Raw genomic sequence first — 16,675 nt, 5'->3', positions numbered from 1 at the left:
GGTAGAAAAAGTGAAATAGGAGGTATCACAATACCAAACATTAAATTATACTACAGAGCAATAGTAACAAAAACAGTATGGTACTGGCACCAAAATAGACAGGCAGACCAATGGTACAGAACAGAAGACACAGAGACAAAACCACATAAATGCAGTCACCTCATACTAAATAAAGGAGCCAAAAACATACAATGGAGAAAAGATAGCCTGTTCAACAAATGGTGCTGGCAAAACTGGAAATCCATATGCAGTAAAATGAAATTAATCCTCTATCTCTCACCCTGCACATAACTCAACTCAAAATGGATCAAGGGCATAGGAGTTAGACAGAGACCCTGCACCTAAAAGAAGACAATGTAGGCCTGAATCTTCATCATGTTTGCTTAGGATCAGACTTCCTCAACAAGACTCCCAAAGCACAAGATCAAAGCAAGAATCAATAAACAGGATGAACTCAAACTAAAAAGCTTTTTCTCAGCAAAGGATACAATCAAGAATGTGAAGAGAAAGCCTACAGAGTGGGAGAAAATCTTTTCCGCACACACTTCAGATAGAGCACTTATCTCCAAAATTTATAAAGGACTTAAAAAACTTTACACCAAAAATACAAAGAACTCAATCAATAAATGGGTCAAGGAAACCAAACAGACACTTTACAGAAGACAACATACAGGCAATTAATAAATATATGAAAAAGGGTTCAACATCTCTAGTAATTAGAGAAATGCAAATTAAAACAACTCTAAGATTTCATCTTACTCCAATTAGAATGGCTACTATCAAGAACACAGACAATAATAGATGTTGGTGTGGATGTGGGGAAACAGGAACACTTTTACATTGCTGGTGCAATTGCAAATTGGTGCAGCCACTCTGGAAAGCAGTGTGGAGAATCCTCAGAAAACTTGGAATGGACCCACCTTTTGACCCAGATATTCCATTCCTCAGTTAATACCAAAAGGACTTAAAATCAGCATACTACAGTAACACAGCCACGTCAATGTTTATAGCAGCTCAGTTCACAATAGCTAGATTGTGGAACCAAACTAGACGCCCTTCAACAGATGAATGGATAAAGAAACTCTGGTATATATACACAATGGAATATTATTCAGTCATAAAGAAGAATAATATTATGGCATTTGCAAATAAATGTATGGAATTGAAGAATATCATGCTAAGTGAAATAAGCCAATCTCAAAATCCAAAGGCCAAATGTTTTCCCTGATAAGTGGAGAATGATATATAATGGGGTTTGGGGTGTGGGGAGTGAGAGAAGAATGGGGGAACTTTAGATTATGTAGAAGGAAATGAGAAGGAGAGGGGTATGAAAAATGGTGTAATGAGACAGACATCATTACCCTACATACATGCATGATTACACAAATGGTATAAATCTACATCATGTACAACCATAGAAATGAAATGATATACCCCATTTGTGTACAATGAATGAAAATGCAGTCTATAAAAAACTAAAAGATAAATGAAAAAAAAAAAAAGAAATATGGACTTTAATATCAGGTTGAATTGGGTCCTGGCTCATCCTATTGCTAGATGTGAGATCTTATGCAAGTTATAAAATCTCACTAAATTTTAGTTTCCTGTGTAGAAATTGAAGGAAATAATACCTACCTCATATAGTTTTATGAAGATTAAATAAAATCTTGTATAAGGAATAATAGACCAGTGCCTATTTTTAATAAATAATAAATCATGTTACCAAATAGCTATTATCCTGAGAATACTAAATTTACCCATCTATTTACAAAGCTAGATTTTTATATATATGTACCAATGAGTAAAATGTGAATTTTTTCCAGAAGGTCTGATTGTGTTTTTCAAACAAATCAGATTTGCTGGATATGTGTAGTTTCTAGTTGCTCCCAGGTATCTATGTATCTTGTTAATTCCTAGATCTAATATGATGACACATTTTCTTTAGGAAAAGAGATTTAAGTATCCTTTCCACATTTTAGACAGTGAACAGTATTTGCAATATGTAAACTCTGAAGCTAGTCCTCAATGATTCATGCCTGCTAACATTCACACTGCAGTATAGTCTAGTCCCACATTGATCCTGACTCACTAACTAATCTAATGCAATGGAAATGACACTGTGCTAGCAACTGGGCCTAAGTCTTAGGAAAGCATGACAATTTCTGTGTTTATAACTTTGGGAACCTGCCTTTTAAGAAGTTTAACTATCTTGCTACAAATATAATGTGGAGAGGCTACAAGGAAAGAGAAGACTGAGACTAGATAAAGTGAGAGAGTGACCTCGGTATTCCAACATCCCAGCTGAGGCCAAACTACCATGGTCTCTGCCAAGAGATGAACTTATAGAAAAGCCAGTTTGAACCTCTTAGTACACTTCAACCCTTGAAGGACTGCCCCCCTGAGGACATCAAGTAGAGCATAAGAACCTCACAACTGAACCCAGACAACCCATGAAATTGTGAGAGAAAATCAGATTGGTTGTTTTAAGCCACTAAGCTTTGGAATGGTTTGTTACATAACAGTAGAGAAACAAAACAGCAATTACTGTCTTGTTACATGTGTTTGCATGTTGTAATATTTCAAAATATATATTTTTTTAAAACACTGTCATTAATACATTCGAGTCTACTTTCCTTACACTTTCTCATGCACATTATGCTGAGAACCAGACTGCAAGAAGCTTGTGATAAGGGAACTGCAATTTCTCATATGCTTTTTCCTGAGGGTGAGTTTGTCATTGGAGAAAGACAATTTAGTTTTCCATTCTTTGAAGATGTTGTATGTGATGTGCTGCTGTTCTACAGTAATACTTTGTTCTGAAGCCATGTCTCTTGTAAAATAGTGGGAATCTGTGTTTTTAGCGGTAACTTTGTGCGAAGAGTATGTCATTGAAAATTCACATCATAATGCCATGTGGGAAATGAACAACTTAGCTCCCTGGAATGAGTGTTCCAGTAATGCGTGTGTGTGTGTGTGTGTGTGTGTGTGTGTGTGTGTGTATTTGACTGACTCAAGATACAGATAGGTTTGCCCTTGCTAATTCTGGTCACCTGGGACAGGTTGGGAGGATCCCAGGCCTGCATACATGAATGTGTGAGGCCAATGTGGAGAAAGTCACAATGTGGAGAAAGTCATAGATGCAGGTCTGAAAGGTCAGGGCATTTTTCCCGAAATGTTAGCAATATCAGGAAAGCTGTCATATTTTGAGAAATGACAGGGGGAAAAGAAGTTGTGGTTTCAAATTCAAGAATACACAAATTCACACAGAAAAAGAAATATCAGTGGAAGTAGTTGCTAGGCTACAATGTGAGGGTTGATCCTCTAGTCTCCTGAATTAGATCAGTATGAGTCCCAGGGTGGCTAGGACTTATTTCTCATAATAAAAATAAAACAAAAGTGGCTTAGTTTAAAAAAAATCCTACAGCTCTATTCTCTGAGAGGAAGGTTAAACTCTAGCATGTTATGCTGATGGAAACCTCTATGGAAGTCAGTGGCTTAACTTGCAGGCAATAGTACTAAAGAGTTGTGGCAGGTCTGAATGGACCTGTGAGAAGTCACATATTGCATATAATACACATGGCTATAAAGTCCTAAATGCTAGGACTCTGAGCATCCTATTAATCTCCAAACACTTTCAAGTCTCTAGGAAGCTAAAAAGAGATATGCATGTGTAGGGTCAAATCTTAAAGGTGCACAGTGGCCCAGAAGGAGCCTGATCTTTGGAAGTAGACAGATTTGTCCTTTAATTCTGGCTGTGTCACCACTAGCTCTGGAGTTCTGGCAAGTTACTTGGATCAAACCTCTTTTGGTTTGTGATTTTGGAAACCTGCCATTTGCCTGGTTGGGATAGAAAACTGACCAAAAGGCTCACCCAAAAAAGGACTTAGGGGCTAGGGATATAGCTCAGTTGGTAGAGTGCTTGCCTCACAAGCACAAGGCCCTGGGTTCAATCCCCAGCACCAAAAAAAAAAAAAAAAAAAAAGACTTAGTTTTCTCACATTGCAAGAAATTTGTAATACAATAGTCCAGGACTGGCATAACTGCTTGCCAGCTCCTTACATCTTTTTCCTTCAAAATCCTTAGTATATGGCTTTGAATTCATGGCCTCAACATGCTACCACTTCCTGGCACCACTTCCCGCAGGCAATGAGAAAAACCACCTGCTGTTAAGCATTTTTCATTTGGGGGAAATACAGCTACTTCTCAATGACTTCTATATTTCATTTCATTCACACATATTATTTCATTTCAAATGCTACCTTGCGGATATACTTTAGCTATAAGAGATTTGAGAAATACCAGGTCAGTATTTATAACTGGGTGCATTGCTGGTCCATATTCTGTGAGTTTGAAAGAAAAGTTTGGAAGTAATGGAGAAGCAATTACCAATGGATTCACATTCATTTGTTCATATTTTAAATGAAGACAGAAAGCCCTCCATGGCAGAAGGACATAAGATGCAAGGCATACCCCATCCAGAGAGTAAGCGCCACCTAGGAAGGAATTCTTATTTACGGTTGACTGTTATGTCAGTAGCACCCAAAACTTTGTCCTCCATTAGTACTTATTGGATAAATGAAATATAGAGATAAGAGTATGTGTACAGTACAATGACCGGCACACAGAGGGAACTTAGCCGATTGTTGTAGTTGCTACTCTACTGAATCTATCTGTGATCTTTGCCGGTATCATTTTCAGAGGCTGCTACATATTACATAACCACTAGCTGTAACAGATGTAAGAAAACTCAAAAGATGTATTTACTAAAGTGAGATAAATGGATAATCATGGATTGTTCTAAGAATGGGGACTTCTTCAGTGTTATTAACCTTGAATATGGAAAAGTTATTGCATCTTTTCCTAATCCAGTCAGCAAAAACTTTAACTTCCTTAAAGAGCCAATGTTATCTAAACGTGTTAGTTATAAAAATTCCCACCTGGAATTAAATTATCTGGGAAGTCAACAAAGTTCAGGAAGGGAGCATGAATTATCAAAATAAACAGCTATATTATTTTTTTCTCCACATGTTTTATTGCAGCATTATAGTAGTACATAATGATGGGATTTGTTGTTATATATTCATCCATGCACACAATATAACAATATATTTTGGCCAATATCCCTCCCCCAGTACTTTCTCCCTCCTTCCCCATCTCCCACCCCCAGGATCCCTTTCCTCTGTTGATTTCCCTTTGAATTTCATGAGACCCACCCCCACCTTTCTTTTTTCTTTTTTAATCTCTTGCTTCCACATAGGAGAGAAAATATATGACCCTTGACCTTCTGAGTTTGACTTATTTTGCTTACTATGATGGTCTCAAGTTTCATCCATTTCCCTACCAAAGACATAATTTCATTTTTATTTAAGACTGAATAAAACTCCATTGTGTCTATTTTCTTTATCCATTTATCCATTGATGGACACCTAGCCTGGTTCCATACTTTGGGTATTGTGAATTATGCTGTTATAACATTGGTATACATGCATCATTGTAGTTTGATGACTTTAATTTTTTAGGATAAAGACCAAAGAGTAGTATAGCTAGGTCATAAGGTGGTTCCATGCCTACTCTTTGGAGGAAACTCCCTATTGATTTCCATAGTGTTTGTATTAATTTACAATCCCACCACCAGTGTAAAAGTGTTCCTTTTTTTACACATCCTCTCCAGCTTTTTTATTATTTGTATTCTTGATGACTGCCATTCTGACTGGTGTGAGGTTTTTGAAATCTCAGTGTTTTTGATTTGCATTTTCCTAATTACTAATGATATTGAACATTTTTTCATATATTTGTTGGCCATTTGTATTTCTTGTTTTTGAGAAGTGTCTGTTTAGTTCATTTGCCTATTTGTTAACTGGGTTTTTGATTTTTTGGTATAATATTTTTTGAGTTCTTTATAATTTTAAAATATTAATCCTTTGTCAGAAGAGTAGCTAACAAAGATTTTCTCCCATTCTGTAGGTTCTTTCTTCACATTCCTTTGTGAAATATCTATATTCTTAAGTTTTAGAACTGGACTAATACTTAAAGAGCATCTCTTCCATAGTTGAAATAAAAATGAGGGTTTGATTTGCTCCAAATTATATCCATAACTCTGAATATAGTCAGAAAGGAACCCAAGGAGCTAGGAGCAGTGACGTATACCTGTAATCACAAAAACTCTGGAAGCTGAGGCAAGAGGATTGCAAGTTCAAGGTCAGCCTTGGTAGCTTAGTGAGACCCTCAGCAACTTAGCAAGAACCTATCTCAATATAAAAATAAAAAAGAACTGGTGACGTAGCTCAGTGGCAAACTACCCATAGATATCCCAAATGCAGGCCAGAGCTCTTTCCATCCCATTTACTGTTCATATCCACTGCTCACTAATGCTCCCCAGCTGCCAGACCACCTCCCATGTCCACATGGCCTGGGAGGATGCCACCTCAGCTGCAGAAAGGGTCCTTCATCTATGGCCTGGACACAGCAGTGGTCATGGACAGTACCCAGTCCCCCACTCTGGCTCCCTCAATCCTAATCATCTCTTTAGAGTCTAGCTCCTCTCATTGGTTCTACTTCTTCACCTCTATTTCCCTCTTAGAACCATTGCTCTGAGAGTATAGTAGCCCCTCCCCAGGGACCTCAGAAACCTCAGAATTGTCAAATCTGAAAAACTTTTAGCAAATTATTCTTAATACTGGAAAAGAAATATCACAAGTCTCAGGAAATGCCACAGGCATGAGAATTCTGAAGTCTTGTTAAATCTTTTTAAGAATTAACATAACATTTCTAGCCTACTATGAAAATAATGTTTTTTCCCTTCAAATATCTTAATAAAATTGTTTTAATCCAATGGTCACCCATCCCAGCTGTACCCATATTTGGTTAGAATTCTATAACCCCAACCAGGGTCCCTTGGGTATTCTCAGCAGTCATCTTTATCCAGAGGCTAAATGAGACTAAAGACAAAGGATTGTGGCTTTCTTAAGTAGCATTTACTTTTCCAAATTCCTCTCGCTTCCTCTCCTCACTTTACCCTTTCCTGGAGAACACAATCTGGCTAGGAAAGACATTGGGAAAGCATGTCAATGTCCTGGCATTTGGCTGGCTGATCTACTGCCTCATACTACCTCATACTGCCTCATACTAAATGCTGGGACTACCCAGCATCTGGGCTCCCTTCCAATGAGGATAAGCAGATCATGGAGAGTTCCTTGGAACCCTGGGTACCAGCTGCCAGTAAAGCTCTTTGATTTGGGGATGGCATGCCCCAGCTCTTCCATTCAGTTGTGTCTGTCACTCAGGGAAACGACAGTCAGAGACTTCTCACTGACATCAGCAAATGGGCCATACCTACCCTCTGTCCTGAGAGTCATCCCATCCCTTTCTCTGTATTGTTAATAATCTGTATTGTCAAGCAAGTTTTACTTAGAATCACAGATAACTTCTTCTGGGAAATATCTCAGAGTTATGATTTTTAACTAAAATCCTTTTTAATATCATCTTGGTTGATTTTTAGAGTTTATTCTATTTTGTTGTCAATACAAGTAATTTTCTGTTTTAAACCTTTCATAAGTAGCAGCTCATGTCATATTTTTACAGAATTCTTGAATGAAATTTTATGACTGGTAGAGATGGGGTTTTTGACTAGTCAGAATTTCTCCCCAAATATTTTCTCAATGAAGAAAAAAACCGAGCATGTTGAAGAGAATTAAGTTCAGCTGGGACAAACAGAAAACTGAAGAAATGATTACTAGCATAATAAGACAAGTTTATCTCTTTGTGAACTCTTGCTGCATGTCCCACATGGAGGGATAGGCTCCTGTAGGACGGATATCCTGTAGGAGGGATAGGCTGGCTGCAAAATAAAAGCTATGAAATTTATTTATCAGAAATAATGGCAGAAGACAGAATTATCTTAAGAAGAGGGGCATGACTGATTGAGTCATCTATAAGGGTCTGGCTCTAACAAAGGAAGGAGGCTGCACTTGCTTTATTTATAGCGGTACACATCCAAAGGGGAGCAGTAGGAGCTTCTTCCTCGAGAAACAGGATGCGGGGTGGAGGTAAGCAAGCCAATTGGCTCTAGCGGGTCACTCACACATCCAGGGCTTTTATTTGAATTTCAGAGGTGAGCTAATGCAGGGTAAGCACTTGACTCAGGCAGTTTCAATCAGTTACGATAACTGAGAGTTCCTAAGACCAGATTTTCCTGGTTAATGGCCCAGCTACACTTGGTTCTCATATAAGTCATGGGTGGCTTCCCACAGTGAACCCATGAAGATGTGTGATCTGGAACTGTATGGCAACTCTGCTCTGCAAGGTCCTCTGGGAACCAAGCTCCTTCCTGCTCACAGCTCCACTCATCAAGGGGGTAGCCATCATCTTCAAGGACAAGGTAGTCTCCAAGTTTCAGTTGCAGATGCAGCAAGAATGAGGAAGGGGTCAACAGTGAACTTGCTGCCTCCTAAAACAAGTACCTGAATATTGTCACACAACACTTTTACTTATGTCCCATTGTTGAACTTTAATTACATGTCACATCAATTGCAAGGCAGACTGGGGAAGCAAGTTTCTATTTGGGGCCAATCAAAAATCCTATTGCTTTAGAAGAAACAGAGTACTGCTGGGGGAAACTAATATGCTCCTTCATCCACAAACTTAATCTCCGCTGAAATTCTCACTATGTTGTAAGTCTTGTGTCACTTAACAATGGGGATACATTGTGAGAAGTGTCCCTGGATGTGATTTTGTCATTGTTTAAACATTGTAGAGTGAACTTGCAGAATCCCAGACATCATAGGGTCATATATTCTTAAGGAACCACTGACAGATATGCAGTCCTCGTTGACTGGCATGTCATTGTGGAACAGATGACTATGAGAGACTTTGCCAATACTAGTGCTAGTTTTCCCTTCTTCTCTGTGGCTGTACTTTCTCAGGCTTCCCTGAGGACTCATCTTCCAGACTTCACATTCATTACATTCATGACATTCACCAGCACTGAATCCTCAGACCCTGTTCCCTTCTTCCTCTATGGACTTTCTCATACCACATCCAATTTGTGACTTCTTTTACCCAAGATTTATAGACCATATATATCCACATAGACCACATATCCAGTTCTACAGAGGACTTTCCCATTTGAATATACAATAAGCCACCCAACCTGAGTACTTCGAAAATTAAACTCATCATCTTTCCACCTTAGCCCTTCTTATTACATCACCTCTGTCTAGTCATGTGATCCTTGAAACTAGAAGCCTGGGACCTGCCTTGAGTTACCCTTCTCATCTCTCAATGTCTCTTTTCTCCATTTTTCAGTCTACTGAGTTTTCTTTAATTGTTATAACTAACATATTTTAAGTATTTTCATGTGCCAGCTACTGATTTAAATACATTACATATTTTAACTCCTTTAATCTTTAAATAACCATAATATTATCATTGCTCCCACTTACAGATGAGGAAATTAAGGAACAGAGAAGCAAAATAACTTTCCCAAATATCATACCAACAGGCAGACGATGAGGCTCAGGCCCAGGAAGCAAGGTTTCAGGATCCCACAGTTGAAAGAAGATGTGAGGCTTTACAGGAATATTGGTCATCCTTTATCTGGTGGTGGCAATAGTTATCCCCTAAGCCATTCACACAGACCCTTTTTATATCCTGGTCAAACAAAGAAGGCGCACTGCCAACAGGTTACCTAAGTGGGCACATACTCACAAGCATTCATGAGTACCTATGTTGAATCAAAGTGTTTTTATTACCTTGACTGAATACCAGCCATAACATCACCAATTCATGACCTTGACTACAAACTAAAAGCCCCAGCGAGGGAGCCTAACTATAGCCACTTGGGGCCTATCTCAACACATACATTGATTAAATAGTAAAATCAGGATTTGAATCTAGGCAATTGACTCCGGAGCTCTTTTTGTTTGTTTGTTTGCTCATATTTGTTGTGGTGGTGGTGATTGGTGGTGGTGGTGGTAGTGGGTTTTGGCAGTGCTGGTGACCAAATCCAGGACAAATGTTAAGCACATGTTCTTCCACTGAGCTATACCCCCAGCCCAGAGAGCACTCAACTGCTCTAACTTCCTATTTTCACTCTTACTGTTTATTTTATTATTATAGAAAACTTCTTGATTGGTTTATCTTCTCCAGTCTTATTGACTCCTCTTCCAAATTCCACTTCTCCTATGATACTCTACCATGGCTATCATTCTAAAATGCAATCTAATTATGTTAGTCTACTGCCTAAAAATCAGTGCCTGTCTGTCACCTTCAGGCTCAAGTTCCAACTCCTTAGTGATACACATGCTACTGCAGGATCTGCCCACCTCCAGCCTTCTCTGAAACTTCTTCACCAGACATGGAGCCCCCCAGCCATACCAGAACCCTCAAAGTTTCTGAACATGCTTTACCTCTCCATCTAGCTCCTTGTTTTTGGACTCACTCATAGCTCCTATTTCAAAGTCAGGTTGTTATAAGAATAGCTCCAAGATCCCCAAGGGTTGAATAGGTGCCCCTCTGGGTTTTCTAGCTCTGTTATTGTACTTTTCATACAGCATAGGAAAGGTACATGTACTCTTCTCTCTCCCTACGGCCTGAATAACTTTCTTGAGGAAAGTGCAGGTTCTTTGTGTCTGAAGTGCCACCATTGTGCTTGGTGCCAAATCATCACCCAGTAAATAACCAAATAAGACTACTTCATTACCTTTCATGTTCTTTTCCTAAGCAAAGTCTAAGACAAGGAGATCCGTTGAATATCAATGGCTGTACCCTCATTTCCTTACATGCAGGAGAACTGTATCTTGGAGTGGGTCACAATAATACAGAGGCCACATGGTTTGATATGGCACTTCTTAGAGATGGACAGGAGGGTCTAGAAGAAAAAAAGGGTGGGTCAAGAAAAAAATGCATATATTTACCTCAGGAAAGGGGGCAACTTAAAACTTAGGAATAGTTATACCAGGATGTAGAATATGTTCAATATTTCGGGTGGTTGTTTTTAAAGGCCATAACGAAGGACATTTAAAAGGGTGCATTTTTCTCCTCCTCCTTTGTATGGCAGTTGCCTTCTGGGAAAGTTGATGCAGAAATTCTTCAGTTGTAGAAGAAATCTTAAAAAGAAGAACACAGCAGTTGCTTGTATTTCATAGGATTCTGGTGCCTTTGTGACAGGCAGTCAGAAGTGAAATTACCTTCACTGGTTTTGGTTCAGTCCCTTCTCTGCTCCTAATCATCCCTTCAAACCCACACACATTAGACAGAGCAGTTGTCCTTCACCACTGAAGAAAGGCAGCTGAGACTCATGTTACCGTGGAAACAGAATCACTTTTTGCTGCGAGACACCTCGCTTCAACGGCACTATTATGAAGCAGAATACATTGGTAAAGCTGGGAGGAGAATCAAATATTCTGCCTGTCAGTGTTGTACTCGGCCTTTGGGCGAATAAATGACTTTCAATTAGAGTACTTAAATGTCTTTCAACTTTAGTAATTATTATTAGAGCCCCAACTTGGAAAAGAGTAAAAAAAAAAAAAAAAATGATTTTGCTGTTAAGGGCAGAGCTATAAATTCTTTTAAACTGGAACACATCTGTTAAAGAACACACAATGGAGTTGACAATTAAGGGTGTAATTGTATGTAAAATAAGTGACTTTTTCTTTGTTTTCTGACTTTCCTATTTGATCAAAGTATGGTTTCTGAGTCATCTCTCTCTCTCTCTCTCTCTCTCTCTCTCTCTCTCTCTCTCCTGTTACCTTGTTTGTAGTGAATAAAATACATTTTGCAGCTTCATCTTGTCTTAGGATATGTGTACTGGGGTCCTCTGCTCTCCAGTTTTCCCAGAGCCCGCATCCTAGTCTGTCACTCATTCCTATTGGGGGCCTGAATTTCCTCCCCAGACAATTTTCCCACTCTTATCTCTTTACCTTATGCCCAATTCTAAATTCATTTGCTGTGCTATTTTATTTTTGTCTTTTTGTTAACTACTTTATTTCTTATTGCTTGGGTTGTTGCCTTAAAGGGCAAATCTATAAGACTTACACTCGTAGAAGAATCAACTCAGAAAAATCCCACAAATGAAACAAGAACCCCCCATCCCTTGAGCTCCAGAGATGCTTGCAGTCTTTCATTTCTTTAAACGCCACAAAAAGCACAATGAAAACAGATAAAGATCTTCACACACACACACACACACACACACACACACACACATTATAAATGTTATCACAAAAACATCCCATATAACGAAGAGGAAAAAAATCTTATTAGCTAGATATAAATTGGAAAGGAATGTGATGCTTTAAAGTACTAGTGTTTTAATTCTAGAGATAGTAAAGCAGTCTTAAAAGACAAGTGACAATTATTAAGTAACTAGTTCGTGACAAGCATATTTCACATGCATCATCCCATTTAATTCTCAAAGTAATCTCAACAGTGCTATAGATGGAGCAGATCACAAGAATACAGATCCATCCTACAAACAGTATGAAGGAACAGAAGTTTAAACATTAAAAAAAAAAAACAAAAAAAACAGAGTCATCCCCAAAGTCACCACAGGCACCCTGAATTCTACATCTGAACATAGCATTCTTTTTCAACCACATCACTCATACAGTTCCAGCAAAGTTCTGACAAGTGAGGAGCTAAGACCTAAGGAAGAATTAAAACAATGACCTGTAATCCTGGCTAACAAGACCTTTGAAAAATAATGTATTTGTTACTAACTCAGATTTGTTCATCCTTAATTAATATGGGTAAATAACCTCATCTCTTCATGCATGTAGGGAATGAAGTAGTTAATGTGTGCAAAATATTTTTTAGATGCTAAAGAAACTTCTATTTCTGTAAGAAGAATGACTTTCTCCTGTTACTGTAATAGGTTCAGATAAATAGGTCCACGTCAATGTCAATCAATTTAGCCATCCCAATCAATTCAGCCTCCAAATCATCATCAATCTCAATCTCAAATTTGCAGTGTTTTTGAAGGCAGATCCTGTCACATATTTCTTTTGTATCTCCCAAATCATCTCATACAGTACTTGTTGGGTAGTGAATGCTTACCACTCATCTTTAAGTGATGGAGTGGGTAATTAAATCAAACGACTGTCCAATCTCTACTTGAACTACCATTTGTAGACCCAATTTTATGATAACATCCAAGACAATTCATTAAATGTCTGGACACAGTTAGCCCAAGTTGCTTCATGAAGATACATTTATAACTTTGGTTCATAGAATAATCCAATTGAATTTTTAAAAATATATTTTTAGTTGTCAATGGACCTTTACTTCATTTGTTTATATGTGGTGCTGAGAATAGAACCCAGGGCCTCACACATGCTAGGCAAGCATTCTACCACTAAGCCACAACCCTAGCCCCCAACTGATTTTTAAAAAGAATAATAACCTATTTTTATTATCACATATAAGGAAATGTTTTATTTCTCTAAATTCTATTACTTACCTTTCAGAGAAACTCAGGAAATGTTAATGGAACACATTTTGAAAAATCACTTACCCAGTAGCTGAAATTTCACCTCTTATACCTCTAATAAATTAACGAAACTGCTCCATTTTGAGCATTTATCATGTATGGAATATACTCTGAACTTTACATACACTGCATCCCTCAATTTTTATAATAACTATAAAATTAAATCTATTATAGCTACCATTTTATATATGAAGAAACACGTTAAAAAAAGTTAACAGATTCAGAGAGTCACAAAGTCTGTAGTACAACCTGATTCAAACTCATACAAAACAACTCTGAAATGGTCTCTTCTTAACCATGTGCTCTTAACCAAAATGCTACATGCCAACCTGATGTGTAGTCACCTTTTAGAAAATCAGATATATTTTACTGTCTATCTCTGTAACATTCTTCATCCTTTATAAGAGGAAGGAAGTAAAAGAGAAGGAAGGAAGGAAGGAAGGAAGGAAGGGAGGGATGGATAAAATCACTCAATGTCTAACACCCCACCTGGAGATAAGATGGGACACATCCAACTTTTTTATACTAGTCAGCACTGTTGAATAACAGAATATGAAGTGCCAGTTTGGTCTGACTTGATGTCATTTTGTTTTTGTTTTGCATTTATCAGGAGAGGTATTCTTGCAGATTAAAGAGCCACTGGAAGATATATATAAAATTTACTGCTATCACCATGATGAAGCGCATAGTGTGTTGGAGTCCTATGAAAAGGAGGAAGAGCTGAAGCAACATTTGAGCCACTGTATCCAGTCCTTAAAGTAAGGCCTTTTCAAATGGTGATTCCCATCTACTCTTCATTGCCTAGTAGGGGATGCTTTTAAATGGATGTAGATGAAAGTCTCACATAAATCCTGTGTTTTAGGGGGCTTGCTGGGAGCTCTGCTTTGTGTTCCCTTCATGAAAAGCTGACATGCTAGAAGTCTGGGTTGACTTTTTTTCCCCCTCTGAGAGATTGACTAAAAATAGCATGGGAGAAGATTCAGGGCTCTGTAGAGATAGGAAAATGCAATATCAAAATATAATATGTGGAAGGAAAGTCCTTTCTTAAAGCTATTGCAGTGTGCCTGCTGCCTCAGAGTTCAAGGAATATGTGAAACAACATGTGTCCCCATGACCCTTGAGCATATGAGTTATTAAGGTTAGTAGAATGTCCTAAGACTCCCTGAATGGCCTTCCTCTTCCTCCAGATTCATTTTTGGGGCAGCCTGGAGATTGTGAAGATAAGTCATGCTCTCCTAAAGTTAGTTTCAGTTAGTTCCTTAAAATTTCTGTGTGTGTGGGGGTACTACATAATATTTTTTTTCCTAGAAGAAATAATCTGAAAAATACAAGCAAGTATGAATCAGTATTTTTAAAAAGTCTTAACTATGTCACCATCAATTAATAAGTACAGTTTGCATTTTCTTCTGATCTTTTTATATGCATAAATATGGGCCTATGTTTGGGCTGATCCTTTCAGAAGTAATTGGCATCTGCCTATTCATAGTTTCTACCATATGAAACTTAAAACTAAAATCATTCTCTTAGTCCGCAGTCTTACCCAGAGTTCTCTTATGATTTTTCATTTTCAAGGATTACCCACTGTTGGTTGGACATGATTTGACTAGGGATTAACCAAGCAGAGAAAGCTGTGTTTACAAGCCATTGTATACCAGTCTGATTCCAGCTCACCTCCCTTGCACATTCTGTTGTGTGGGTTGGGAAGAGGAAGATGGGTCCTAAGGTGGTACAGGAAGTTTGCAGCAGCATTACTGTGAAATGATACTATTCTGGAGGAAGTCTCTCCAAGATAAGAATGAATCTGAAAGTGGTTTTAAGTTGGGCCCAGTGATAATAAATAAACAAACAAATAAAAAAATAAATGCAATTTCAACTTTATTGCCCTCTACTGGCCAGTAAGAAATTGCAGTTCTTTATTCTCTGCCCCTCTGTCTCTTTTCACACCCCGCACCCCTCAGACCGTGAAAAATAATATATAGAAGTCACTAAATTGTGAAAATTTACTTGGTGCTTGTGCTGTGGCAAAGATATACGTCTGACCATCAAGAAAACAAATAAGACATTATGTTCTACCTACAATATAATCAGACAACTCTTAAATATAATGTGATAAGTAATTCTCACTATTTTCAGTTTAGTTCAGTGTTAGCATACAAATCCCTAGAAACATTAAAGTTTGAAATTGCATTCACTTTTATACATTTATATATACAGATCAAAGTCTGCTAAAGTTACAGGTATGTTTTTCGTCAGGAAAAATGATGATGTTCTGGATATGAATGAACCCCTTCTTTACCTTAAACAAATGGAAAGATCTGATCCAGTAAATGTCTATCTTGAGCGGTTTTCCTTCTTCAGTTTCTAGAATTAGAAGAGACAAATCTCTTAGCAAATGAAATGCCAGTTCCTTGAACTATCATCCTAAATCCAATCCTAGAGTTGGAGATCCTCATCTGGAGAAGATGTGGCTAATACACTTTAGCCATGTGCTCCTGACTGCTCACAGGAGGTAGGACTGTCTATAGGAGGATGAACATTAGTTTATTGTTCATTGACTCCTAAGAGAAAGAAACACTCCCTGCCCAGGTATCCACAGACCACATATCAGCTCAGTGTCATGCCCCTAAGAAGCAGTTCAAGGCAGAGGTAATTTTGAAAACTCCTATGTCAATTACTGAAATTTACTTTCAGACCCAATGATTTATTTGGTCTTTTTCTGAAATCTTGGAGTTACTGTCCATTTCTAGCTTCATGCCCCAAATTTTGTGTATTCAGAACCATTCTTGTTTGAAGGAATAATTTCAGCCTCTGGAAGGTGTTAAGGTTTAGAAAGCACAAAATCCAAAGGAAGCAATATTGGCAGAACTATTTCTTAAAGGAAAGAAAATCAAAATAAAATAGTTTAAGTTAGAGCTACTTTCTAAAAAGTTGCCTTTCCATGAAAATAAAGTTAATGATGAATTGTGCTGGTCTGCCTGAAGGCTGAGAGCAGTAGAATTATTGACATTACTATAATACTGACCTCAATTGAGCTAAGCCTTAAATTCTGAGAAACAGGTTTTCAAACAGGTTTATAGGCCAAAGAGAGTCTGGAACACCCCGAGGGCTTGGTTTCCCTTGCCAAGTAATCATTCAAAGCTATTACTGTCACTCTGCCTTTTCCTAGTGGCTAAATAACAGAACCCAAGT

At 38.0% G+C, this 16,675-nt stretch overlaps 1 protein-coding gene across 1 annotated transcript in view; it reads left to right on the top strand.

Annotated features, from left to right (window-relative positions):
• Window positions 1-16,675, top strand: part of Arhgef38 (Rho guanine nucleotide exchange factor 38) — a 173,446-nt gene that overhangs the window by 99,831 nt on the left and 56,940 nt on the right. The window contains exon 4 of the mRNA XM_047567348.1: window positions 14,097-14,244. Within this exon, the coding sequence (XP_047423304.1) occupies window positions 14,097-14,244 (148 nt within the window). The remainder of the gene's footprint in view (window positions 1-14,096; window positions 14,245-16,675) is intronic.

The sequence above is a fragment of the Sciurus carolinensis genome, chromosome 10 (genome assembly GCF_902686445.1).
Source record: "Sciurus carolinensis chromosome 10, mSciCar1.2, whole genome shotgun sequence".
NCBI classification, from domain to species: Eukaryota; Metazoa; Chordata; class Mammalia; order Rodentia; family Sciuridae; genus Sciurus; species Sciurus carolinensis.
This window is presented reverse-complemented; position numbering and strand designations above follow the sequence as displayed.